The 26,153-nt window shown below is 45.4% G+C and overlaps 2 protein-coding genes across 2 annotated transcripts in view; both read left to right on the forward strand.

Moving 5' to 3' along the window:
- Positions 1-239: 239 nt before the first annotated feature.
- Positions 240-7,680, forward strand: SYNJ2BP (synaptojanin 2 binding protein). Its single transcript, XM_075425095.1, has 4 exons — positions 240-532; positions 4,391-4,527; positions 6,046-6,141; positions 7,019-7,680. Exons 1-4 carry the CDS (start codon positions 463-465, stop codon positions 7,157-7,159), a joined length of 444 nt encoding a protein of 147 aa, XP_075281210.1. The 5' UTR covers positions 240-462; the 3' UTR covers positions 7,160-7,680.
- An 88-nt stretch (positions 7,681-7,768) lies between these two features.
- The window catches only part of LOC104334254 (deubiquitinase DESI2), a 95,813-nt gene continuing 77,428 nt past the window's right edge, over positions 7,769-26,153 (forward strand). Inside the window, exons 1-2 of the mRNA XM_075425097.1 lie at positions 7,769-8,000; positions 16,991-17,051. Of these exons, the coding sequence (XP_075281212.1) occupies positions 17,040-17,051 (12 nt within the window). The 5' untranslated portion in view covers positions 7,769-8,000; positions 16,991-17,039. The remainder of the gene's footprint in view (positions 8,001-16,990; positions 17,052-26,153) is intronic.

The raw sequence follows: 26,153 nt of genomic DNA on the forward strand, positions 1-26,153 counted from the left end.
GTCGTTGTCTGCATTGCCACACTTGTGGCGCGTGCTGCAATAGATAAGGACAAAGTTTAATAAGGAAATAAGTAGGGATAAGTTTTGCCTTGTTCTTTTTTTCCCAATAACCTATTGCTACGGCCGCCCCAGCACACCATCACACCTTTAGCAGAAACCCGCCTCCGCTCCGGGCAGCGGGGCGGGGGCCGGTGCCGACGGGCAGGCGGAGGCCGCGTTATGCAGCCCGGGCAGGCCGGGCGGCTTTCCCGGGGCCCGGCCCCGTCCCCATCGCGGGGGACGGGAGGGAGAAGCCCGGCCCGCAGCCCGCCCCCAGGCCCGGGGGCCCGCGGCGGGCCGGCGGCGGGGCCCCGTCCCTCGGTCGCGGACTACAACTCCCAGTGCTCCGCGGCGCGGCCCTCCGGGGCGGCCGAGGAAACGAAAGCGGCCGCCCGGGGAGCCGCTTCACCTTCAGGCCGCAGCATGAACGGCAGCGCGGCGGGCGGCGGCGGCTTCTCCGAGGAGGTCATCAGCCTCACCCGCAGGCCCTCAGGTGAGGCCGGGGCGGCCGCCCCTCGCCGGGCCCTCGGCGCCTCCCGGGCCGGGGCGGCCGCGCCGAGGCCTGCGCGGCCCCCGGCGGGGCGGGGAGGCCGGAGCGGGTGGCGGGATGCTGCCGGCCCCAGCGGCCTCCTGCCGCGGCGTGCCCGTGGAGATCGCCCGTGGCCTGCGTGGGGGAGAGCTGGCGGGGTCGGGCTTTGACCGCTGGGGGAGCGGCCGGTGCCCCGGGTGGGACCGCTCCCGCCTGGCTTCCCCGGGAGCTGCCGACGCAGCTCCTGCTGCTTCCGAGGGAGGTGGCGGGTGCTCGGCCTCGGTACCCGGAATCGGGGGGTGTCTGGAAGCCGTGAGCCGGCCTGACCGTACGCCAGGCCGCCAGCTCGGCCGGAGGTGTGCGGGGTGGCCTTGGAGAGGGCTCCGGGGTGGCGAAGGAGGGGGACCGGGGCAGGCTGTGGGGAAGATGGTGGCTTTGCTTTTCTGGTCGCAGCGATGCGCGCTCTCATGGAGACCTGCAGGCGCCTGCCCTTCCTCGTATTTTTACAGGGTTTACGATGCCATTCAAATCATGCTTTCGGAAGTGCGGCAAGTGAGCACCACACGCACGGCTCCGGAGCGAAATCCCGGCTCCAGAGAACCGCAGGCAGGCTCCGGGGAGGTTTCGGAGCGAGAGCTGTGCTTTGGTGCGCAAGCCCTTCTCTTCAGTTAAAACGGGCACGAGAGAAAACGTGGCAGCCCTTCTGTCTGCACAAGTGTCGGGTGCCTTGGCTCCGCGCACCACCCGCGTCGTTGGCCTGCGTGCCGTTTTCCTTTCCCCGGGGTGACAGCAGTTCCCGTGCGGGGCTGGGGTCGGTGCTGGCCCCCGTGCCAGCCATCGCAGCCCGGCGGGTGAGCCCGGCGGGCAGCCCCCGCCTCCCCGGCTCGCTGGAGAGGCCACTGGTCGGAGAGCTGCGTCGCCCTGCCGCGAGCCCAAGCTAACGAAGCCACGCTTGTCGGTGAAAACTAGTTTGCTAAATGGAGCTGGTTCTGATGGGAGAGCTGCATCCGTACATTTGGGAACCTAAAATTTTGAGGGAGGTGGAAAGGGGATAATTGAAGGGCAGAGTTGAGAGGTCTTGAGCGCGGCCAGGGCAATGTAAATCTGATTACCACGAGCAGCATTCATTCTGTCATTAAGGTGGGCTGTGCGTTTTTAGAGCTGGGTTTCTAACGATGCCACATGATTTGGAGGTCCTACAGCCCCTTATGACCTTGATGCATTTACCATGTGAATTAATATTAATTTCTGTGGAAGGAACAAAACGCTGTTATCTGTAAAGTACAGTGTAATCCCGTAATCTCTCTAATCGGAGTTTTGACCACAACTTTTTAAAACAGGTCTGATGCTAAACATCTCTGTCAAAAGTTTGCTGAGGTGAACGTATTTACAGTGGCAAAACAGTGTGTGCGTGTCTCTCATTTTTCAAATTTCCTTCTGAAGTACTAGGCTGAAATTAGGCAGAAAAATCTGGTTTTATGGAAAACTGAGTAACTTAATCGGTTCAATTTGTAACAGTATTCAATCTCTCTTTTCATAATCCTGCCAATCATGATTTTTTTTTAATGTCTTTTTGAGGGGCTTTCTATGTTTCCGGGGGGGCGTGTGTGAATGAGGCATAGGGATGTCTGCAGCCTCAGGGAGGGCCAGAAGTTTAGCCCAGGGCCTGCTTTTAAAGCTCTGCCATTCCACTGCTGGTCCCTTGCAGGCGAGGGATTTGGTGCCATGTGCTTGCTTCTTCCCCTTGCTCCTTTTCTCCTGGCTGTGCTGTGTCCCTTTTTATGGCTACATGAGCTGGAAGGGGGAGAACAGCAGAGAGCTCAAGGAATGATAGGGAAGATATTTTTAGCCAGAGTGGAAGCTGAAGTGCTGGAAAGCAAAGACACAGTGAAAAAGCCCTGTGAATACTTAACTTGGTCTAGCATTAACTGCTGCCTCTTTTTGTCATGAAGATCTGCTCCTGTCTCATGTTGCCTCTGCCGCTGAAAGCTATGACTCTTGATTATTTTTCCAATTGTGGGTGAACACTGGCAAAATGTATACTTTTTTGCATACATATTTGGGGTTTTTTATAGATATGAGAGAGAATCTATGTACTCTGAAACTCTGATTCCTTCTTTCTGGCTTTTTAATAAATGTTGATTAAACCTTATACTTTCTGTAGCATTGATTCCCTCGGCTCCCAGGTTATTGGCTTCACAGCAAATAATTTTTAGGTTTGTGGATTTTTTTTTTTTTCATTACCACTGAAGGGTTTGTTATTGTGCACAACTGTCCCTTCTTGGAATAGATATTAGTCTAGCTGAAATGTCAGAGTTTCTTCAGTCTGCTGCTGCTTCCATTTTCTTCCTCATTTGTCTGAAGCTGCCAGGAAGGGGAGGAAAGAAAAAAGGTGTGGCAACATTGCTGTTAATATTTCTTTACTTCCCAGCTGCAGATGCACACTTAAAATAGCATGACTCATCTTGTACATCCTTTGATCTTCTAGGACTGATCTAAAATGCTGCTTCCCAGCGGGTACAGGGTAGTTTTACTTTCATTTGTGACTCTTCTTCTCAAAGTTTCTAGTCTCAACTTTGAGAGAAAGTAAGAAAGGAAGAGAAAATAAATAAATCAGCCTGGCTGAACATGAGGAGAATTTGCTTTCAGCTGTTCTTGACAATAGGTTTTGGATGACTGGTTTATGTCAGGAAAAAAAAGGGTTGTGGTCTGTTGTCCCCTCCTCCACCCCCCTTCATTTACTTGGATTGTATATTTGGGGTTTTTTTTTTCTTTTCCTTGACTTTTCTTTCTTTTTTTCATTGCAAGCCTTTTCTTGGGGAATCTTTCCCATCCCTTGCCACATATTATTATTCATAGAGAAACTTAGCTGCGTGTGCGATGGGAAGTGTGCTCTCGTAACCTGTGGTTTTCCAGATTTTGAATTAAATTTGTTCTTCTGGATTTCAATGAAACAAGAAGTCTTAATCTTTAACTATGCTTTAATCCAGCAGCTGGTTCCAGCTAGAGATCTGTAATCGAGGCTTACTTTAGAGAACAATATGAAACATAACAAAAATGTGAACATCAGTTCCATTTAATGTATTTGTATTCCTTTTTGTTTTGCTTTAAATCTGAGATTTAAATCTGAGTCTTTATTTCCTGTCATGTTATGAATTCCTGAAACAGAACAAAGTGATTACATACAATTTGAAGGAGCTGCATCTAAGCTAATCTTATTCTTGGAGGCAACGGATGCCAGTTCCAGCTCCTGAGATGTGGAAAAGGAGCATTCCGAGCTCTAGGTGCCCTTGAGCTGGTAGCATAGCTCCTCTTGCCTGTTTCCTCATCTGTAGACAGGGTGTAATGCTCCTTGCCTTTCCGAACTCTGTTTTCCAGCTCATGAAACACTTGTCAGGCATTATTTCTTGTTGCTCAAGGGTAATGATTTACTATAACCTCCTGTGAAATGCAGAACTCTTTCCTTTCATGCTATGCTGAAGAGGCATATTCCTGCTGAGGGCTGAATCAGCATCTCAGAAACGATGGCATGTCCCTCAGTATTCCCCAACACCCACCTGAAAATGGCTCATGGATGCTTTATGGAAAAAAGCATCTGGGCCCTCAGGCGTTCAGGGTATCTCCTCTGCTGTCAAGACGAGTTTTATGAGAATCACTTTTCCAGGCAGTGGTGGTTGGAAAGGACAATGCAGATGTGTGCGCTCTGAGTTTCAGTGTTGTGGAGAAAACAGGACAACGTGGGAGGGTACATTCCCCAACAACAGCAGTGAGGTCCGAAGCTTTGAGCCTTTACTCATCAGCTTTCTCTTTGGCTTACCTTAGGGCTGGGCTTCAACATTGTTGGTGGGACAGATCAGCAGTACATTTCCAATGACAGCAGCATCTATGTCAGCCGGATCAAAAAGGATGGGGCAGCTTACCTTGATGGCCGATTACAAGAAGGAGATAAAATTTTAGCGGTAAGCCCTTTCTTCTGTCGCCCCATGTGTCCCTGAAGTGCTGTGATCAGTGATGTGATATGAGATGCAGGCTTGCCATTGCAGGGCACAGGGAAGGAAGGATGTGATGAATCTAATTAGATGATGCTGAGGAAACTCCATGGAAGGAGCTATCTTGGGGGTCTGCAGACACCTTTGAGCACCAGGGAGATGTGTGCCTCTGCATATAGGCCCATCTTTTCTGCCTTCTTGACTTGTCTCAGAAGCACTCCTTCAACTGTATTTCCTCTGTGACTTGCTCCCTAAGGTTTTAGAATCTGTCAGACCTTCTCTTGCCCACAATGGATCGTCATTTACACATGTGTAAATAAAAGAATCGGTCTCCAACCTCGAAAGTTTCAATTTTTTTGACTGGCAGTCAGTGATTACTGATCCTCGTGCTCAAGGGGATTTTTAGGCTATAAAACTTATAGGCCATAAAACTATTCATTGCAGCTCATCATGAGTAATACAGGCTGCTTCCTCTTCTAGAAAAATGTTTTAAAGTGACTGAGGTGCAGTCCCTCTGGTTCTTTAGGTGGTTGGCAATCATACGAGACAATATGCTTTACAAAGTGAGGAGTGAAGAAGTAGCCTCTCCTAGTGTGATATGTGATCTTTTAATACTCCTTAATTTTATTTTACACTTGCTTATTATGTTCCACATGTAATCTTTTTAGCCTCTATGGAGTGCCTTGCACTAGCTGGAGCCTATTATTGATCCAGAAAATGATATTAAGTTAAACGGAGAATATTATCTTATCTTTTCTTGACAGTTTGATATTTATGTACTTGCGTTTGGGGAGTCGGAATATCAAGAGAAGGGAGGCACTGGTTGTGATCTCAGGGGATACAATTAGGAGTAATGGGGATGAAAAAGAAAAATTAGGATGAATATCTTCAGTTAGTAAATTAAATCAAGTAGGTTATAAAACCTTCTGCCATGAGATATTATTTTAAATCAAGAAAAATCCTAATGCTTTTAAGTGGATGCCAGTAGGTATGTAAGTCTTATTTTGTTTTGTTACATCAATATGCTGTTAAATATATGTTTGCAACACTCTTTCAAACAGAAAGCTTTCAAAGGGGAACCAAAGGTAAATGTGGGAAAGAGGCTCATCATAAAAATTTTTCTATAGCTGCTCTTTTATTTTCATTAGCTGTCAGAACTACACCTTTGATTTGTTTCCAGTAAAGCAACAGCATAAGAAGCTGCTGTTGACACTACTGTGTTCTTACATACTGATTTTGCTTCTAGGTAGTTTTTTTTCAGTACCTCTGTGTTTTGGCTTGGAGTTTCTCATGTTGTCTCTCAACATACAAAAATACATTTATAATACAAATGGATGAATATGGATCTTGCTGATTATATTATCATGCCCCAACTGCAGGATTTTGTGAAAGAGGAAGATGTTTTTATCTCCTGTCCTTCCTATGTTAGCCTGCGTCATTAAGAATTTGCTTTTTGCCCTTAAGCAACTGGTTCTCCTTTTCTGCTAGGTCAATGGCAAAGACTTGAAGGATTTGCGGCACAAGGATGCTGTGGAGCTGTTCAGGAATGCAGGCTATGATGTGTCTCTGAAAATTCAGCGCAGGGTATGTTTTACCTGTTTCTTAGGGTTATTTCTGGGTCATTGTGGACTAGTTTCTATGATTGATAACTCTCTGTTTCATGAAGCAGAAAAATACTATGTCCGGGTGCTCAGTGTGAATTATGCATATAAAGATTTTGTTTGAACTGTGGCCTTGTCTAGTTGACCACAGCTGAAATAATTCGTGCATTACTTGTTTGTAACAGTGTCAGTGAAGAGGTGAGTTGGGAGAAGCCCCCAGGTTATTGTTTTGCTGGAGTATGGTGTGTCTTCTTGCTGATCTTCTTTCTTGGAGGCAGAGGTTTGTCTGTGAAGACAGAATCTCAAGTTCTCCATTTTTGTTTCAGAAGCCAAAATCTTACAGGAGACAAAACTCCCCTGTTGTTTGAGGTCATCGGTCATGTTAGTGTTGAGATGTGTGTGCAGCCCACCTCAAAGGAACAAACGTGGGCTGCTATGTTTTAAATATACTGGCACTGTTTTGGATATAGGAAGAGAGGAATCTTTAATCCAGTGTTGTAATTTGAACATCCCTGGCTAGCATTGAAGATGTCGAAGTAAATACTGATCAGCCTGAAGCATGCTGATGGGGAGAGGTGGGTTGAGGCCCCTTTTTCACTGCCTTAATAAAAGGAGTAAATCTTCTGGACCAGTGTACAGGGCAGGTAAGAAAAAAAGGGTAGCCTGCAGGAAAAAAGACTGGGTCGCCTGCAGGAAAGCTCAGTCTGTCCAAAGCCATTCTAACCCTCCCATGTGTGGTGGAGTGTACAGGTACCTGGGGAAACCAGCTTGCACGTCCTTACAGAACTGCCTGGTCTTGACGCAGAGCTGGGAGCTCTTTTGTGATGGGCTCTGACACAAATACTTTCTTTTCCTTGTAGGTGCAACCACAAAATGGCCCTGTGGGTCATCAAGGCGATGAAGAAGCAGGTGGGCTTCCTCTAGCAGTCATTCTTGTGCCAGGCCTGGCGCTTGCTGCGGCAGCGGTCTGGATCTTGCTGAGGTATCGACAGCGGATGTGAAGAGTTCACGTTTTGGATATCACTGCGTATTTTACACAGCTATGATGTAATTTAAAGATAGAGAATCAACGATCTTATCACAGACCGATGTCAAAAAGGATCATTGCCTATCATAAAGCTGCTGCTGATGTTCTTTATATATTGATTTTGTTGCAGGGTGGATGGAAGGGGAGAGGAAGAGGGGAAGGGAGATGACAGTGTTCATGTATAGAGTAGGATAGCTGTTTTTTTGACCAATTTGAGGAGGTGTTGCCATCCCCCTCTATTTTGCACCGTGAACTTTCAAACACACTCATCATGTTTTAAGATGTGACTTCTGGTTAAAGGGAGTGGGGGTTGGGGTGTTTTTAAATCAAAAACATTTACTGGAGGCTTTACCTTATTTCCACTGAATTTTTCTTGAAACTAATGATCCCTGTCTGAACCATGAATAAAGAGAAGCAATGCGGAGGGTATATTATTTTTTCCATTGAATTTTTGTTGGTGGTTGCTAAATAAATGCCTTAAGAAAAATGTATAAAGTCTAATCTGTGGTTTCACAGGTAAAATCATCAGTGTAGCTGCTGATTTAACAGTAATATGCAGTATTGGTGAAGTATTCTACCTGTTCTGGAAAGACAGAAGATAGCCTGCTGCTAGAAAAAGACTTTTGATTGTCAGAATGACTACTCGTTCTTGGATCAGAGTTGTAGGAGAAAGCTTTCCACAGAATGCTTGCATACCAGAGAGAGACAGGCAGACAACTGAATCAACGATAAGCAGTGGAAAGAGATTTGGCCGTGCTGAAGCTGCAGAAGAGTCTTTAAGTTAGTAATGGAACAATAGTCCCTCCATCTGTCAGGTGGGTTAAAGTCTGCATCTCTCCGGTTAAAGGTCTGTTTTAAGGGTTATTTTTTGCGTGGGGAATACTTCAGATAAAGTTTTCTGTAGCAGCTACCTTGCTCTCTGCAATCAGAAAACCTTATGATGATTGAAAGGGAGAAGCCGAGAGCAGGCTGGGATCATCCTGGTGGTTGCTTGTTTGTGAAGACTGATGTGGTGTTCAGCCACCTCTTGTCCCATTTATTGACAAAATCCTTGTGGAATATACATCTCAACCCCAAACTCTCCTGTGAGCTGTAGCTCCTATTAGTTTCTCTCAGCAGCTGGACTGCTCAGCTAAACTTTGTGTGTTTTCCAGAGTCTTTTCCATCGTGTGGTTTCTGTGGCCTTCAGTTTCATCTTTACACTGAACACTGTATGTACATTTTCTGTGATTGCGTAAGAAATGAATTAAAAAAATCTGTAATGAGGACAGCTTGTAAATGCAAGTAGTCAGAGACAGTTTCAGCTTTTGTTACAACTGAAATCTCTGGATTTTGAAAAAAAGAAGTTGAAATCTTGAAGACAAGCAGAAAAAGCATCCTAACTGTAATTTATAAGTTTGGTTTTTTAAGAACTCATTTGCCATTAATACTGAGGGCAGCTGAAACTCTTAAATCTGCATGTTTCTGTCGCATTCTCATCTGTTCCCTCAACCATATTGTGAACTTACTGACCTGCTGAAGCTCGGATTTTCATATCTGTAGTTTAAAGACAAATACATCCACTTTGACTTCCTGTATGTTCTAGGCATTAGTTTCTCACAGAGTGTCCTGGATTGTATGTTTTAATAATACGTATTTGACTTAGGCTTAACAGTGAGAAAGAGCAGCCAGACTTGATCTGAAGATAGGAAGATGCACTACTTCTGCACTTTTTAATTAAAACAAACTAGGAAGGAGCGTGTGGGAGGGAAAGGTGCCTTGCTTTCCATTTGCCTTTAGGTTCCAACAACTGGTTTGTTAGGTTGTTCTGTGCTAGATTAAAGAGGCCTCTAACAACTGGTAGTCCCTCCCTGTGAGGGGATTTGTGTGTTGTAATTGCCTTGCCTCTCACATTATTTTTAAGAAATGAAGCCAACTGAGCCCTTTAAGATTCTTGGTGTGAGATACTTTGTCTCTTGGAGTAGTTTCTGTGGCTTTCTGCATCCTTTCTGTATTGCTTTGTAAAATCCAGATACCCCAGCCCATGTGTGGAGTCTCACTATTGAGCAGGCCAATGCCATATACTAGGAATTTTCCATACCATCTTTATCTGCAAAGCCTTAAAAATTTTTTTGTGAAGGTGCAGACATGTGCAAAGCAAATTTAAGCCAACTCCTAAGAGCTGGCTTTTCTTAAATGACTTTTAGAAATCTCTTTGAAGTAGTGTACAGCTTTACCCTTCTTCATTTGCTTTCTCAAGTCCCCAAAAGAATCTGTAAACCACAGAATAAACACTACCGCCACAGGAGAGGGAAATCCTCTTAAGTCCAGTTTGTAGATCAAAAGAGCAATCACTTTTGGTCATAGTGTGACACTAGAAATGAGCGTTAAGTGCCTGTATATTTTGACTTCTAAATCCTTGTCCACACCCGATGTGACCTGATGTGGGTGAAGGTGTCTGAATTTGCGTTTTGTTGAATGACTGCATCTCCAATTTGAATTGGCTGCGCATGCTCACTGACAGGCCCAGATTGCTCTCTCTCTGCCTTGTCTGCTCTATTATTTACCAGTCCACTATCTTCAGCAGTACTGGTCTTGTCTTCTACCAGATCGTTGGTGAAAATATTGAATGGAGTTTCATACAGAGGCAACTTCCCCCCGTAGAATTATAGAATGCTTTGGGTTGTAAGGGATCTATAAGAGGTCATGTAGCCCGACCCACCTGCAGTGAGCAGGGACTTCAACTAGACCAGGTTGCTCAGAGCACCATCCAGCCTGGGCTTGAATGTTTCCAGGGATGGGGCTTCCACTACCTCTCTAGGCAATCTTTTCCAGTGTTTCACCACCCTTATCATAAAAAAATTTCTTCCTTATATCCAGTCTAAATCTGCCCTCTCTTAGTTTAAAGCCATTGCTCCTCGTCCTACCGCAACAAGCCCTGCTGAAAATATTTTCCCCATCTTTCCTATAGGCTCCCTTCAGGTACCGAAAGGCTCCTCTAATGTCTCCCTGAAGCCTTCTCTTCTCCAGGCTGAACAAGCCCAACTCTCTCAGCCTTTCCTCACAGGAGAGGTGCTCCAGCCCTTGGATCATCTTTGTGGCCCTCTCTGGACCCGCTCCAACAGTTCCATGTCCTTCTTGTGCTGAGGGCTCCAGAGCTGGACGCAGTACTCCAGGTGGGGTCTCACCAGAGCAGAGTAGAGGGGCAGAATCCCCTCCCTCGACCTGCTGGCCACGCTTCTCTCGATGCAACCCAGGATACAGTTGGCCTTCTGGGTTACAAGCGCACATTGGTGGCTCATGTCCAGCTTTTCCTCCACCAGTACCCCCAAGTCCTTCTCAGCAGGGCTGCTCTCAATTCTTTCATCCCCCAGCCTGTAGTGATAGCGGGGGTTGTCCTGACCCAGATGCAGGACCTTGCACTTGGTCTCGTTGAACCTCATGAGGTTCACACAGGGCCATTTCTTGAGCTTGTCCAGGTCCCTCTGGATGGCATCCCATCCTTCTGGTGTGTCAACTGCACCACTCAGCTTGGTGTTTTCTGCAAACTTGCTTAGGGTGCACTTGATCTCGCTAAGTCATTGATGAAAATGTTAAACTGTCGGGGCGAAGTTCTACCCCGAGGGTTGCTGTCCTGGAGAGACGGCGGAAGAATGCAGCCAACTCAATGTGAGTGATAAGCAAGCTTCGTTTATTACAGTTTGGTTACACAATTTATAGAGTGATTAATTAGCTACTACATATTGCAAAGTTAGAGCTCATTATTGGCTAGCCAGCTAAATGTCAACTCCGCCCATACTCCCTCATTCTTCCCCCAGCTGCATTCTGTTTTTCACATTCTTGCTAACCGCAAAGTTGATTTGTTAAATTCCTTGTTCTGTCAAGGACATGCTAAGCTTAAAATGGATTTTCTACAACAAGCAATTCGGTCGAGCCTTGCCATCCCCCCACACTTCCCCCTTTTTCTTTTTTTTGCGATAGGGCTCCTAATAGATGAGAATTTGTTAAAAATACACAAAGGTCAATAGGGAGGTCGGGGTCACGGCGGTGGACAAAACGTGAGGCAATCTGGTCAGCAATTTGAGAGAGGATACGCTGCTGTTCCAACGTAAGTTGCACCGGTGTGGTTGGGTCTGTCCCACGTAGTAACGGTCGAAGGCTGTCCAGCTGTGCGTTGGATATTCCGACGACAGGACGGATCCATTGGATGTCTCCCATCAGCCTTTGGGCGTCATGCAGTGTTTTGATTGACGTGTTGAGTTGCAGTTTTTGTGGGTGGATCTGAGAGTCAGAAATCTTCCAGCCTAGATATAGCCATGGCGCTTTCGTTTGAATTTTTTCCACGGCTATTACTAAACCATTCTCTCTCAGCTTTGTATGTAATATCCGAACTTGTTCTGGACTGAACTCCGATTCTTGCGCAAGTAGGATGTCATCCATATAATGGTAAACTAACGTGTGTGGCCATAATTTCCTTAAGGGTTGTAGTGCATTGTCCACATACAACTGGCACAGCGTGGGACTATTTTTCATTCCTTGTGGTAATACTGTCCATTCAAAACGCTGTGCTGGCGCCTCTTTGTTAACAGAGGGCAAAGTAAATGCGAAGCGTTGCATATCTTGCTCGTGTAATGCAATAGTAAAAAAGCAATCTTTTAAGTCCACTATCAACAGTCTCCAATGCTCTGGTAACATAGCGGGGTTAGGTAGTCCTGGCTGCAGCGCTCCCATCGATTGCATTTGAGTGTTAACTGCCCTTAAGTCATGTACTAGCCTAAATTTTCCAGATTTTTTCTTGATCACAAAAATTGGGGTATTCCAAGGGCTTGTCGATAAACGCAGATGCTTTTGGTCTAGTTGTTCTTGCACTATTTGATGAGCGGCGGCGAGGCTTTCCTGCTTTAACGGCCACTGCTCGACCCACACTGGTTCGTTCGTTATCCACTGCAATGGGATCGGGAAAGCCCAGGTTGCAGTGACCGTTACTGAAAAACCTTCTCGGTGGTTAGCACCACCCCCAATTGGTCAAGAACATCTCTTCCAATTAGACCATTCACTCCAGTCGGGAGGGGCATGACAGTGACTGGCACGGTCGCATGTCTGTTGTCTATGATTATCAAAATACGGTCCACGCTCCGTTGTACCGGAGTGTATCTTCCCACTCCTTCAACTCCTCGCTCCATTGGTTTCGTAGGCCATGTTTTAGGCCAGACCCCTTCTTCTACAATAGTTAAGTCAGCACCTGTATCCAACAGCAGCGAGAGGTGGATCTGTTGACCCCGGGCCTCTAGCGTAGCCATCGTAGTCGGTCGATGGTTCATAGACATGGTCAGAAATACTCCTGCTCCCGTTGAGCCAAATCCTCGGTCCTCCCGGGGGGTGGTGATTCTCGGGGAAATACCCGCAGTCAGGTGCGGCAGCGGTATCAATTGGGCAATTTTGCTGCCTGTTGGAATATGTATTGGCGGAAACGATGTCTGGACAATGATGCTAATAGTCCCGGTAAAATCGGCGTCAATGAGTCTTGGGATGACCGTCAAACCTTTTAGGCTTGTTGACGAGCGGCCGAGTAATAACGTTTCACATGCTTGTTTATTAATAATCACTGGTCCCTTTACATTGCTTGGTACTCGTTGGGGTCTTTGATCCAATAGGGTGACAGCTACTGCCGTTGCCACATCCATTCCGAGGCTGCCGGTTGTAGCTGGTTGTAACTGGCTGCTGATGTCGCTGTGGGCGTTTGTAAGTTGGCAGTCACTTGCTGCACTGCTGGAGCTGCTACTTGTGTCGGGGCGCGACGGCTCGACGCGCTCATCCGTCCGTTTCCCGACTTGAGACATATCTCAGTATTGTGATTGTTCGTACGGCAGTTCTCACACCACACCCTGGTGGCTTGACAATTACGTCTCATATGTCCTTCTCGCCCACATCGGTAACACTTAAAGTTTCGTGGCGGCTTCGGTCGTGCCTCCGCAGCATTAACTCGAAGGGGTTGCAGAGCGGCGAACACTTGCTGTTGGATTTGCTGTTGGGCTGTGAAGGCCTGTTGTTGGGCTTGAAGGATATCGCTTCCTAACTGTTTCATAGCCTCGACCAACATAGCTTGTGGTCCTACCGGTACCCTACTCATTCTATCCAACATTAGTTCTACTGTGGCATCAGCGGGTAAAGAACTTATGATGTTTCTAGTCTGAGTATTCGAATTCTGAATAACACACTGCCTCAACAAAGCTGCCCTCATCCATTCCGGTACATCTGACTGTTCTATGGCACTAGTGAGGCGATCAATAAAGCGAGCAAAAGTTTCCTCCCTTCCTTGCTTAATGCCCATATAGGACGGCGAGGGCTGTGCGGTTTTAACGTGTTCAAGAGCAGCTCTAGCCGTACGCATAACCTCCAAGCATCGCTGGGGCCCCATCTGCAGTTGTGCCCTGATAGTGACAAAAGGACCTGCCCCCATCAGTTGTTCCACTGTTACGCCTCGCAGCGGATCGCCCTGCTCCCGCGGCGTTTGAGCGGACGCTTCACAATATCGCTGCCAATGGGCCTGCCACAACAATAACTGCGACTGAGTCATAATCATTCGCATAATAACCTTAATATCCTCAGGACAAAGCACAGCACCCCCCCATATATAATTCAACATCTGCTTAGATGGCTCGCCGTGCAAACCTGATTCATTCACCGTGTTCCGTAACTGTGACAACAATTTCCAGCCCAACGGAATATGATTACCATGATAATCCCCATGCGCATCTTCTTCAAACGCTACCGGAAAGGCCAAGGGGAGAAATTCCCCTGCCTCAGACGCTTCGTCTGCCACCTTCCTCCAATTGATACCCATCGGCCTCCTACAGGTCCCACTATCCTTTCCCATTTCTTTATTTCCCTGCTCCCCCTTTTCTTGCTCCGCCTTTCGTTGCTCCACCTTCCGCCCTATCCCTAACTCTTTTTCTCCCTCAGCCTCTTGATTATTACCAGACCCTTCCATCGTCACCTTCACTTTTTCCCAACACGGAGGCTCCGGGACCTTACTCGTGCTAAATAACAAGGCATTGTCTCCAGGGGGTGCCGTGGTTCCACTAGAAAACAAGGAACATCCCGCCTCCGGCGGGGGGGCTGACGGCTCTACCTTTTCCAACTTCTGAGTAACAACGGCCGCAAGGTTTTTCTCAACTTTATACCTCTTAATGCAATTGATAACCTCCCGCCACGGCTTCATTAACTTTTTACCTATCTTGTCATCATCAATCACCATATCCCATAACACGTCTCCAAAATCCCTCCACTCCTTCTCCTCAAATAACGAATCTGGAGTCTTAAAAAACCCCTTGAGCTTACCGGTTGCCACTAGTCCCGCTAGCTGTTTAATACAACCAAGCTCTACTCCCCGCTTTTCTAAAAAGCGCTGTAATAACTCTAGGGCTACTTCCTTATCCATACCTTTAACAATAAGCCTTTATCCTTTAACAACAATTAAAAACATATACCTGCCGAAGCGATATCCTTGCAGCCCTTAACCTGTAGCCCTTGCGGTGGCGAGCGTACGCAAAATCACGTAGTCAGGCTCCTAAGTCGACACACCACAGCGCAGTGTTCGGTCGCTTCTGCCCCCTGGTCGCTGCTCCCAGTGCCCCGCTCCTTGCCGCTGCTCCAGGTCCCTGTTCGGGCGCCAAATGCCGGGGCGAAGTTCTACCCCGAGGGTTGCTGTCCTGGAGAGACGGCGGAAGAATGCAGCCAACTCAATGTGAGTGATAAGCAAGCTTCGTTTATTACAGTTTGGTTACACAATTTATAGAGTGATTAATTAGCTACTACATATTGCAAAGTTAGAGCTCATTATTGGCTAGCCAGCTAAATGTCAACTCCGCCCATACTCCCTCATTCTTCCCCCAGCTGCATTCTGTTTTTCACATTCTTGCTAACCGCAAAGTTGATTTGTTAAATTCCTTGTTCTGTCAAGGACATGCTAAGCTTAAAATGGATTTTCTACAACAAGCAATTCGGTCGAGCCTTGCCATCCCCCCACATTAAACAGCACCGGTCGCAGTATTGACCCCTGAGGAACACCATTCATCACCAGCATCCACTTGGACATCGAGCCGTTGACCACTACCCTCTGGCTGTGACCTTCCAACCAGTTCCTCATCCACCAAACAGTCCACCAATCAAATCTGTATTTCTCCAATTTAGAGAGAAGGACACAGAAGTTGTGAGGGACTGTGTCGAAGGCTTTACGGAAGTCCAGATAGATCACATCCATAGCTCTTCCCTTGTCCACTCATATAGTCACGCCATTATAGAAAGCCACTAGGTTGGTCAGGCAGGACTTGCCCTTGGTGAAGCCATACTGGCTGTCTTGAATCACCTCCCTGTCCTCCACATGCCTTAGCATGGCTTCTAGGAGGATTTGCTCCATGATCTTCCCAGGCACAGAGGTGAGGCTGACAGGTCGGTAGTTCCCAGGGTCCTCCTTCCTACCCTTTTTGAAAATGGGCACAATGTTTCCCTTCTTCCAGTCACCAGGGACTTCCCCTGACTGCCATGACCTTTCAGATATCATGGAGAGTGGCTTGGCAATGACATCAGTCAATTTCCTCAGGACTCTGGGATGCATCTCATCAGGTCCCAATAGACTTATGTATGTTCAGGTTCCTCAGGCGGTCTTGAACCTGGTCTTCTGTTACAATGGGAAGGGCTTTGCCCCTCTGGACCCCATCTTGCAGTCCATCAACGGGGAAGGGGTGAGGAGAGAGGTTGCCAGTGAAGACTGAGGCAAAAAAGTTGTTGAGTACCTCAGCCTTCTCCTCGTCTGTTGATATGAGGTTGCCATTCTTGCTCATCGGGGGGGCTACGCTTTCTTTAGCCTTCCATTTCTGGCTGACATACCTTTAGAAGCCCTTCTTGTTATTCTTGGTATCCCTTGCAAAGTCCAGCTCCAGCTGTGCCTTGGCCCTCCTGATCTCATCCTCACACAACTGGGCAGCATCCCTGTACTCTTCCCAAGATACCTGTCCCTGCTTCCACTGTCTGTGCAGTTCCCTCTCGCCCTTTAGTTTGACCAGCAGGTCTCAGCTCAGCCATGCTGGTCTCTTCCCTTCCTTGCTTGACTTCTTACAGCTGGGGACTGGGAGCTCCTGCACTCTGTGGAAAGCATCCTTACAGACCTGCCAGCTCTGTTATGCCCCCCTGTCCCTGAGGACCGTTTCCCAGGGGGTCCTACTGACGAACTCCTTGAAGAGCTGGAAGTCTGCCTTCCTAAAGTTTAGGGTCCTGACTGTACTCCTCGTCTTTCCCGTATCTCTCTGGACTGGGTTATGATTTTTCAGTAACTGTTGGTATCTCCTGATTATTAGATTCTTTGTCTGTTTAATGGATACATTTTGATAGTGTATGGCATTGATTTTCTAAAAATATATGTATTGGCATGTTGCATGGTATTAAGTAGATTACATCTCAATGGTCAGTAAACTTCACCTATTTTCTTGCTGGCAGAAGCTGATACAAGAGTAATACTCAGGTCAGGTGAGATTTATGAGCCAGTCTCCCTCCCCTCCTCTTTCCTAATTTATTGATGTAGGTTTTACCTCTGGAAGTAGTTTTTCTCTACTCAGGTTGAAGGGAAGAGGTAATTTACTAATGGGACAGTGTCCCACAGGCTGGGGCCACAAGGGAATGGTTACGTGGAGAAGTCGGAAGGAGAGCCTTAACTATACGCTTGTCCTCAGGATTTTCCTCATAACTAGCTTTAGGCAGACTCGTGCTGCATCCATGCTGCTGTGCTTGGTGTGTGTCCTCTCTGGAGTTCTGCTCTGTCTCTCCCCAGGTGCAGCTGAGGGGGACTCCAGGCCTTTCAAAGCTTCCTTTGAAGAAGGATGCACGTACAAGTATGTACACTGGTTTAAATGAAGAGCAATGTTGTGCAGACTCAAAATGACTTTCCTTGTCAAATTTGAAAGCTTTTTTCTTTGCTGCTGCAGCTGTAACTGATTGCAAGCAGACTTCACTGTAGAGCCAGCCGTATAACTCTTACCCAGCTGCCAAAAGCAACTTTCCTGTGCTGGCACTCTTAATAAAGAAGAGTAACTGTGTTAAGTGTCCAGGTTAGTTATTCAAAGTGGCATGTGAATGACTGGAGATCATTCACCAAGCTTCCATGCTCGTGTATGTGTCCAAGTCGTCCAGACATATTTCCCTTTGGTAAAGTTCTCTTCCCTCTCATCCCTCTTCACCACCTCTCAGCAGCATTTGTGCCCAGCTTGCATTTTTTGCCATGACACAAAAGCCATTGTCATAGAAAAATTGCTCCTTTTGGTCTGTGTCAGCAGATACTGATGTTTTTAAATTCAACTCTGCCCCCTTAGTTGCTCTGAACTAGCCATTGGACTTAGTGTTATTTATTCCTTTTCTTTTCTCTTCCCTTTGGAAATGAATGTTGGTGCTTAGTTCTGTGACTGCCCTCGTTCTGGCTGGTTTGTCAGGTGTGGAAGGACAGATCAGCTGAACACCAAGCACGAGCGTGTTCTCCTCAAGAGGTAGTAGAAACCATACAGTTGAAGTGTTAAGAGGCTCTGATCAGCTCTGAACTGAGCCTGGAGAAGCGCCAAGAGCTTCACTCTGTGATTATGTGGACACTAGAAGCTCTTGCTGAGTATGAATATTTTAAGCAGGATGATCCAGTCTCTACAGCAGGAAGGGCTGGATTGCGGTTTTGGGAATGCCTCTGACAAGCTGTGTTGATGTTATGACAACTCCCAGCTCCAGGCCTGCCCTTTTTGCCCTTACGATGTGTCTGTCTCGCCTTTCCAAGTTCCTAATCGCGGTGGTGCTGGGAGAAAAGACGTTTCCAGTTGTTAGGGCGTGGTAGTCCGCATTAGCCCTGTAGCCCATTTCCTGCTGTGGGTTGGATGGGCAGGATAGGCAGAGCTTAGGGCTCACCAGACAGATGACGATCTATCCACTACTTGGGAAAGTGCAGCAGAAGTGCAGTTTAGGCTAAGCATGTCATTCTTTTGCTGGGACAGAGTATTTCCAGAGAAAGAAGAGAGAGAGAGAGAAAGTTTAGCAAAGGCAAGCAGAGTTTTGGAAAGACAGCTGTACTTGTGCTGAAGAGCAGGGTTGCCTATAACGAGATAATGCCATGACCATGTTGTGGCTAACAATATCTCTGGGAAAAGTTTTTGGGGAAGACTTAGAGTGGATGAGAAAAGAAGGGCTGAAGAAAACCTGTTTGTTCTTATTTATAGTGAGGAAAGTGTGCTCCTAAAGAAAAGGAAATGAGATTTAAAAGAAATGGTGGCTGAACCTGGTTCAGTAGGACTGCTTGGGTTCGGGGGCAGGGTGTGGGCAGGGAACCCAACTGGGACTGGCTGATTTAAACACAGTGTTTTCTGTGAATGGAGAAGTAGCAGTGTAAGGTGTAAGCCGTGCTGTTTCTTCATCTTTGACACAGCCACCTGCTTCAGCTACTTTAGTCTAACTAGTAATAAGCACTTGATGAACCATTAGAGCTACTCTGGATGTTAATAACATTCGTGCAAATAGACTAGAAGTTCTGTTTCCCTGAATCACTTGAAGTCTAGAGTTCATAGGTAGTTTTCAGGGTAGATTGTTGACATTAATTGAAGGACATCAAGCTGTTAAATGGGAAGTGGTCTAAGTTAGATGGCTCTGTAGTTATTTAACATTCATTAGTGCAGGAAAATGCTTGGGTTCTTAAAGGTATTTTTTAAATCTAGAATGATTGAGATACTAGCAATCTGGTGTTAAAATTTGTTAGCATGAGGATTCCCAGGTGGAACTGGAGACAATATGAAAGAAATTACTTGCTTAACTGGTGAAATATTTGCTGTCTCACTGAAGTACATAGGCTGCATGGGAGTCCAAATGCAACACACGAAATAGTGGGTTCACAGTTACCCCAAATTTTGCATTCATTGCCCCTCAGCATGTTTTAGTAAACTTCTAAATCACTGAAACAATAAAACATGGAAGGAAAGGGGATAAAAGAATTGTAATATTTAGGGCTTTTTTCACTTCCTTCTTTCTAAATATAGCAAGTATAGTACAAGTTTGGGAATATAGTTTAGAATTTTAATTTTAAAAGAACCTGAGCTCCTCGGCCCCTTTGTCCAAGTCCTTGCAGCAGCATAAGGACTTCTGAGTCCCAGCTGAGCTGTCACATGCCACGCGGCTGAACAGCAGCGAGAGTGCCGCAAAGAGCCAGTTTGTCTGCCAGCCCGGTGCTTGAAGATCGCAATTCTGCAGAGAAATTTCAGTCTTCAGTCACTTTTCTTAAATTGCTTGAATTTTTTCCCTAGTAGTGGTACCAGCTTTGCCAGTTAACTGTAAGGCACTGAGGAAGTGTTGCATAGGCATTGTCAAGGAATCTGATCAAACTTAACTTTCTTCTAATGGTAATTAAAAGGAAGTGTTTGAATCTGTATCAAAATTACACAGCACAATGGTTTATGGGCTCCACTGCATTTCGCTCAGAGGTTGAAACAGGACTTCAGATGTTCTTGTGTGAACATCTAGACACGCTGGGATGAGGAGGAAAAAGCCTTCCCATTCCGTATTCTGGTTCGTCCTGCTTGGCAAGCTTTAATTAATCTCTCCTTGAAGTGCTGGTATGTCCCATTTTGCCTACTGAATTTGCTTGTAGTGTATAAATAGTTTTAAAAATCATATATATATATATATATATATAAGTATATAAATACAAAGCCAGAGGATGTAAGAGCACTGATTAGCTGAATGAGAACACACAGTTCTGAAGCTTAAATCCAAGCACAATCCATCACATGGACTTCCGTGGCTGTGGTTTTAAAAAAAAAGTGTAGTCAAAATGCTGCTTCAGGCAAACCACTGTACTCTGCTACTGTGGTCTCTAAGTGCTGTTTTAAATGCTGGCATCAGAACATGTGTGGTGGTGTTCAAGGTGAACACCACGGTATGGAGACTTGGGCTGGATGTGAAAGGCACTGATTCCAGAAGACTGGCTGGAGAGGGAGAAGGGTTTGCATAACCTCGAGGACTCAACAGTTGTTGCTAAAGGAGGAGGTTTGGGCCACCTTGTGGCACTGTTTGCGTGTGCCTCCATCAGTGTCTTGTGAGTGTCTGTGCTGATTCTTTGAGAAGCAGGCTCTACTTTCCCAAAGTGCAGGCTTATCTTTTGCATAAAGCCAACATGCCCTTGAGCTTAAAGTGGTTAAAGGGATTTGCTCTCAATGGCTTCAACTGACTGAAATAGGTTCTGACAGTCGTGGTATTTAACAATTTAGAGGTGAGATTGTAGGCTGTCCTTAATAGGGGCAACCATTTCTGATTCAGAGCTTAACAACAGGGTATCTAGAGGGTGAACGTCTTGCACTTTGGGGGGGAGGGGAGGGGAGGGGAGGGGGGGGGGGGGGTTCCTGCCACACTGCTCCTGGCAGTGGGGGCAGATAGGAGGAGAAAGAGGATGGCATAGAGTTGTCTCTTTTGTTTGTCAAATGCTGATCTATCTTAAGAGCACCAAACTGGAATCTGTTCTCTAAAACTTTGCTTTGCTGTGGCCTTCTAATGATTTTTTCAATGCCTGAAATATATTGCTTTTTTCCTGGGCCATCAGCAAAATGTATGTGACCTTTCTCCACCTAATTCTGAAAGTTTACTGCCTTTCACCAGCTTCCCCATGCACTGGAGGGACATGAGAACTTTTTCAAGCCTGAAATGGAAGCCACAAACTTGAGGCTAAATACGGGCTGGTGCATTTTGTCTGAATTTAACATTATCATGTTAATCAGATAGACAACTTCAGAGATAAAAGTGTTTTTTTCCCCTGTGGAGAGGAGATCTCTGTTTGCCCTTACTGAAAGGCAGAGAGGTAATTATCACCTGTGGAATAGGCATTGGTGAGCAGGAGGGAAATCCTAGTGTGCCCCAAAGCTGTCCTCTTGAGATTCTGATTCAGAGATGAATTTGAATTGCCTGACTTTGCCTTTTAAAGGTATTCTGTACATCTCCCGTATGGATTAAATCTAAGGTGTTGAAAGTAGGATGCCTGTTTTGTGAAACCACTGGTGATGGCATATTTGTGGCACTTATCAATTGCTCTGGTAGAGCCTTTCTGGTGCAAGGTATTTGTGTGGTTCAGCCCCCATACTTTTCATGAGAGCACTTGAAGTACTTTCTCTATCTGAATGTATTTTTAAGTGTGTAGTAGAGTAGGGATGAAAAAAAAAAAGAAGTAATACTGTGTACACACAGAAATGACCCATCTATACAACCCCTGTCTGTTGAAGATATAATCACTGAGCATTAGTGATTCATTAGCAATTCTCAATTCATTGGTTCCCAGGATGGTAATAGCAGATCAGTGCAGTGTTCTTGGCTATGATCAGTGGGCTCATCTAAATAGACATGTCGATGGTGGTTGTTTTATGGGGAAAGGTCAGACAAATGTTCCTGCAAGTTGGGAAGCATGAATGCTGAGAAGAATGTGGAGCAAGGAAAATGAGGGATTAATGCAAATGACATGTTGTCGCAGATGGTGAAAGAGATGAGTCAGACTCGGATGTGCTAGTAGCTTTTATTGATGAAGGACCTCTTTCTCAAACAGTTGTTAGTATGGTTTAAGCTTATCATTTGGGGGCCTGTGTGTTTATGCCCAGGCTTTAACAACACAGCCTGTTCAAGAGCTGACGCTTATAGCCACTTGTTCACAGGTGCTTGCACACATAGCTGCATGGAGAGGGTCTCCAGCAAGATGATCCATGCCAAATCAGTGACTGGTTGTATTATTTTCCCTTGGCTAAGAGAATACGTGTCGATTATTGAAATAACCTTGAAAGAGCAGGAAGAGTGCAGAAGAAATGAGAGCTGTAATATTTTACCCAGCACATATTCAGCTTTGCAAAACAGAATAAGTAGCACATAAGTGTGTAGTTATATGCACCACAGGGAAAATCTGCCTGTCAGTGGCGTTATCTGTGTCGAGGAGAGGGGATGTTGTTGCCTTTAATTTCTTTCACTGTCTAAACTGCAGTTCCCCCCTTTTAGAAGAGGCTGCATTGATTGTGCTTCTTTCTGGATGATAGTAGTGAACTTTTCCACTGGAAGGACAACTCCAAACTAGGGAACTCAGTCTAAACGTCACACAAATTCAAATAGACTTAGCTGGACCAAGTGTTTATTCAGAGTGGAGACTTTGAAAAGCTTCCCTAAGTGGACAGTGCCACAGCTCTCTAAGCGATAGTTCATAGACACTGACTATATTCTAGGACTCTGGTCTTTATCCGAGTCCCTGCTGTTTTTTTCATTTGCAGAGCTTCTGCTGAAGCCCTGCCCCATCTCTGAGTGGAAAGGACCTTCACACAAATAACTTTGGCTCTCATCAGCTGTTGCAAAAGTACCTCTGATGCTTATAGTAGCTCAGGGGAAGGCACAACTACCCTGGAGCAGTGAAGATCTGCTCTCAAGTGCGAACTGATTTGGCTATGTCCCATAGCATATGTGTCTGGCCACAAATCCTGTGACGGTAGTACCCCTAGAATACATGGAAGAGTCATCAGTATGAAGTATATTTAGGTGCTCTTTTGCCCATTAGTAGCACAAGCTGTAAAAACATACCATTAAGATCTAGATCTTTAGATGTCTTTTGAAGCGAAATTCTTGCTTAGAAGACAAGACAAACTGTATCTTAGTACCCCTTTCATGGAACTCTGCTTTTCTGGCCATAGAGGAGTAAATTTTTGTCTGGAATGGAAGCAAAATTCAGCTACTCGCTTTCCTACCAGGGAGGAAGTATACTTGGCTTCCGGAATGGCGCTTGGTAACAACCCTTGCTATTAACAAGACAAAGCTACTTTGTGCTTTCTGGAAGTTAATCAGAAAGCTTGATCAAACCTCTTGGATATTTGAACAACAACTTCTCAACAGGGAAAGCTAGTGGCTGAACTAGCTAAGTGATACTTTCTACTAGAGTAGAGGCTTAGCAGAAGGGACAATTAAGCCATTAACTAGAACACCTGCTAAAGTGATTTTTATATTTTAAGCTTCACTTCTTGCTGTGCTTTTGCCTGTGCTGAACTTAAAGTTAACTAGTTGCTTAATAAATAAAGGAACTGAATTTCTGAGCTCTGGGAATTTATCTTACAGGTGAGGTATGTCAGCACATAATGTGTGGTTTTTTTTTACTAAGGGGTGAATGCCTGTATTGAAACCTGAGTACTACTTCTGTTACTGGAAAAAGAAATGTAGTAGTGGAGGCATGTGGGTAAAATAATCTTTTTATAAGGAGATATTAAAAAAGCCTATGTTAGAAGAAGAGTCAGTGATGATCTGAGTAGAGTGTGTATTATTGCCCTGGTTTCAGCAGTAATAGGGATAGAAGCAGGTAGAAGGTCGGAGGAGAGTTAGCATGCCTAGATGATGGCTGTTTTCTACCAGCTGTATCCTTTAGTCAAATAGAAGGTATCACCTGCCTGTACAAAATTTGCTTTTCTATGTATTGGTATCACTTGAAATACTGTTATCATATTGCTTGTCTTCTCTTCCAGTTCACTAGCACATATTTTAAACAAAATACATCCAAGTGTTTGAAAGGTGCTGTTGACCTGTCATTGAGGAAAACTGTTCGCTTATTCCCATTTTTTCTGCCCCAAATCACAGATCAGAATGGTCAAATTATAATTCTTGCAGCTCAAACAATAATTATTCATTACTGCACCATGAAGAACTTTGCTAGATGCATTCCAAAAATAGAAGTTGGTCACTAGTTCTCTTCTGCTAACTGTTTTATTGATACAATTAAAGATTTAAAATAGTGGTTGCGTTTTCTTTGCACCATAATCCTGCAGGGATGTCTTTAGGATTCTGCTTTCTAGGAGCTATTCAGCTGATATATTAAGAAGGTGAGCAAGGTCTAACTTGCCCAGATTACTATCTGAGCCTTTTAAAATTGGGCAAAACAAACTTGGTTTCCAGTTCTCTGGAAGAGATGCTGGTCTTAATAAGGCTGCATGTTTTTACTGTATATCTAGTCACTTGAAAGTTCAACATCTAGGCCTCATCCTTTGCTGCTCACAGTTCAAATTCCTTTGGGTTGTTTGTACTAAAGAAGTTGATGGTAGAATTAGGAATCTTTGATGTTACCTTCCAATTAACAAAAATAGTCAAGGTCCTGTTCTCATCTACTACAGCAGGTAGTGTCTGTGCTCTCCCCTTGTCTTGTTGAAGGAGATACCCAGACCTCAGCCCAAAAATCCCTTGCTGAATTGTTCTTTAAGCCATATTCTGCTTGTTCTGTCAGGTTTTTTGCTTTCTTCTCCTACTCTGTGCTGATTCCTGTGGTGTTTCTCCTGACTCCTCTCCTACTGTCCTACAACTGTGTATGTGCAGCCCTCTGCCAAAACCAATGTATACTTTAACCCCTTTTCTAGAGTCCCTGGGCAGCCCCAGAAATGCTTTTATTTTGGGCAGTGATGTATGGAGTGGAGTGGAGACTGCTAAACTCTTTCAGATGGCATCTTCGATAAGAAGTCCTGGTTTTTCTACCAGTTTCAGTATGTATTATGTTGATTATGATATGTTCTTATCTTTATTGTCAAGCTTCAAGTCAGCTGAACTTCCACACATGGAGATACGCTTCAGGGTGCTGATGTGGCTGGCAATGTGTCGTTGAATGAAAAGGTTGTTCCAAAGAGAGAGCTCCAAGTCCCTGCTCCTTGCAGGTGAGCTCTGGGTTGCTTCACTCCTCCATGAACTTCACTTTTTCCTCTTCTCTCACCGCTCAGATTTACCAGGAGGAAAAGTAAGACTCTTTCTGCTTACAGTTCTCCAGATTCCTCCCTGTGCCTTTTTTGGAACATCATACAGTGTTTTCTACGCTCCTCCAGAACAGAAGCTGATCTTAAGAGATAGTATGATTTTTGGTTGAGATGCCAAATGAAAGCTGCACTAGCTCTCTAGTGGTTTTGCTGATGTTTTGGAGGTCAGGAGAGTGCCAGCCCAAAAGACTCCCTCTGGAAGGCACTGTATTTCTTTTTAAGGGACTCTTCTGGGCAGCTGTCAGTGCTCAGCTCATCAAAAAGGCACTGACTGGGTTTTTGTGGCTCCCACAAGCTCTGAAATTGTATAGCAGTCAAAGACAACCCTTTACAGATGGCAGCACCTGGAAAGATTCAGGAAAGAGTGATCTGATAATATTGCAGTGAAGCAAGTGGAAGAGCTCCCAACAGGTAGTGCTTAGTCTTTTGGGACAATTTAATAAAGCTATAGTGACCCTGTGGTGTTGGAGGAGTAAGACTTGCATCCCTTAGACGTAGTTATCCTATTATTGTGGAAAACCAAGTAATTAGTGGTGTTCTAACAGCTCCTTTTCATTTCCAGGTTGTTCCACTCTAGTGTCTTGTTCAGAATTGGAGATCACTTAAGAGTATTGACAAATAAGGTTCTTTTATCCACAAAATGCCCTCTCCTTTCCTTGTCGTTATCTTTCCCTCTTTCAAACATCAAGTTATGGCAACAGGAAGGTTGGAGGCAAATAACCAGATGGCAGTCTTCCTAATGGACAGAAACACAGCCTGGAGTCTCCCCTGAATTCAACAGCACAGTGGTAGAGCCGCAGTAGCATTCCCAACAGTGGCACAGAGTGCATTTGGAGCTTGCAGGGTAGCTGGATTTAATGAGGTGAGATATTGCTCATGCTAAACCTTCTACCAGAGCTGAGCAACGTGATGCATACAAATGCAGAAAACATGGCTTAAGGTTTTAAAATGGCCTTCCTTAAGTATGTATGTATTTATTTTCTAGAACAAAATGGTAAAAGATGGTCTGGCTTGCAAAACTAGAACTGAAGGAGCTGCTTAGTTGCTGATTCTGAATTACTTCAAGAAGGAAAAAAAGAGGGATGTCACCATTGCCTCTCTTATCTGTCTTTAATGCAATGCCTGTCTTTTAGTCTAGCAAGTTTTCCACAAATGAGAGAGAGAAGGGGGAAAAACCTG

This window comes from Opisthocomus hoazin, chromosome 7 (genome assembly GCF_030867145.1).
Source record: "Opisthocomus hoazin isolate bOpiHoa1 chromosome 7, bOpiHoa1.hap1, whole genome shotgun sequence".
NCBI classification, from domain to species: Eukaryota; Metazoa; Chordata; class Aves; order Opisthocomiformes; family Opisthocomidae; genus Opisthocomus; species Opisthocomus hoazin.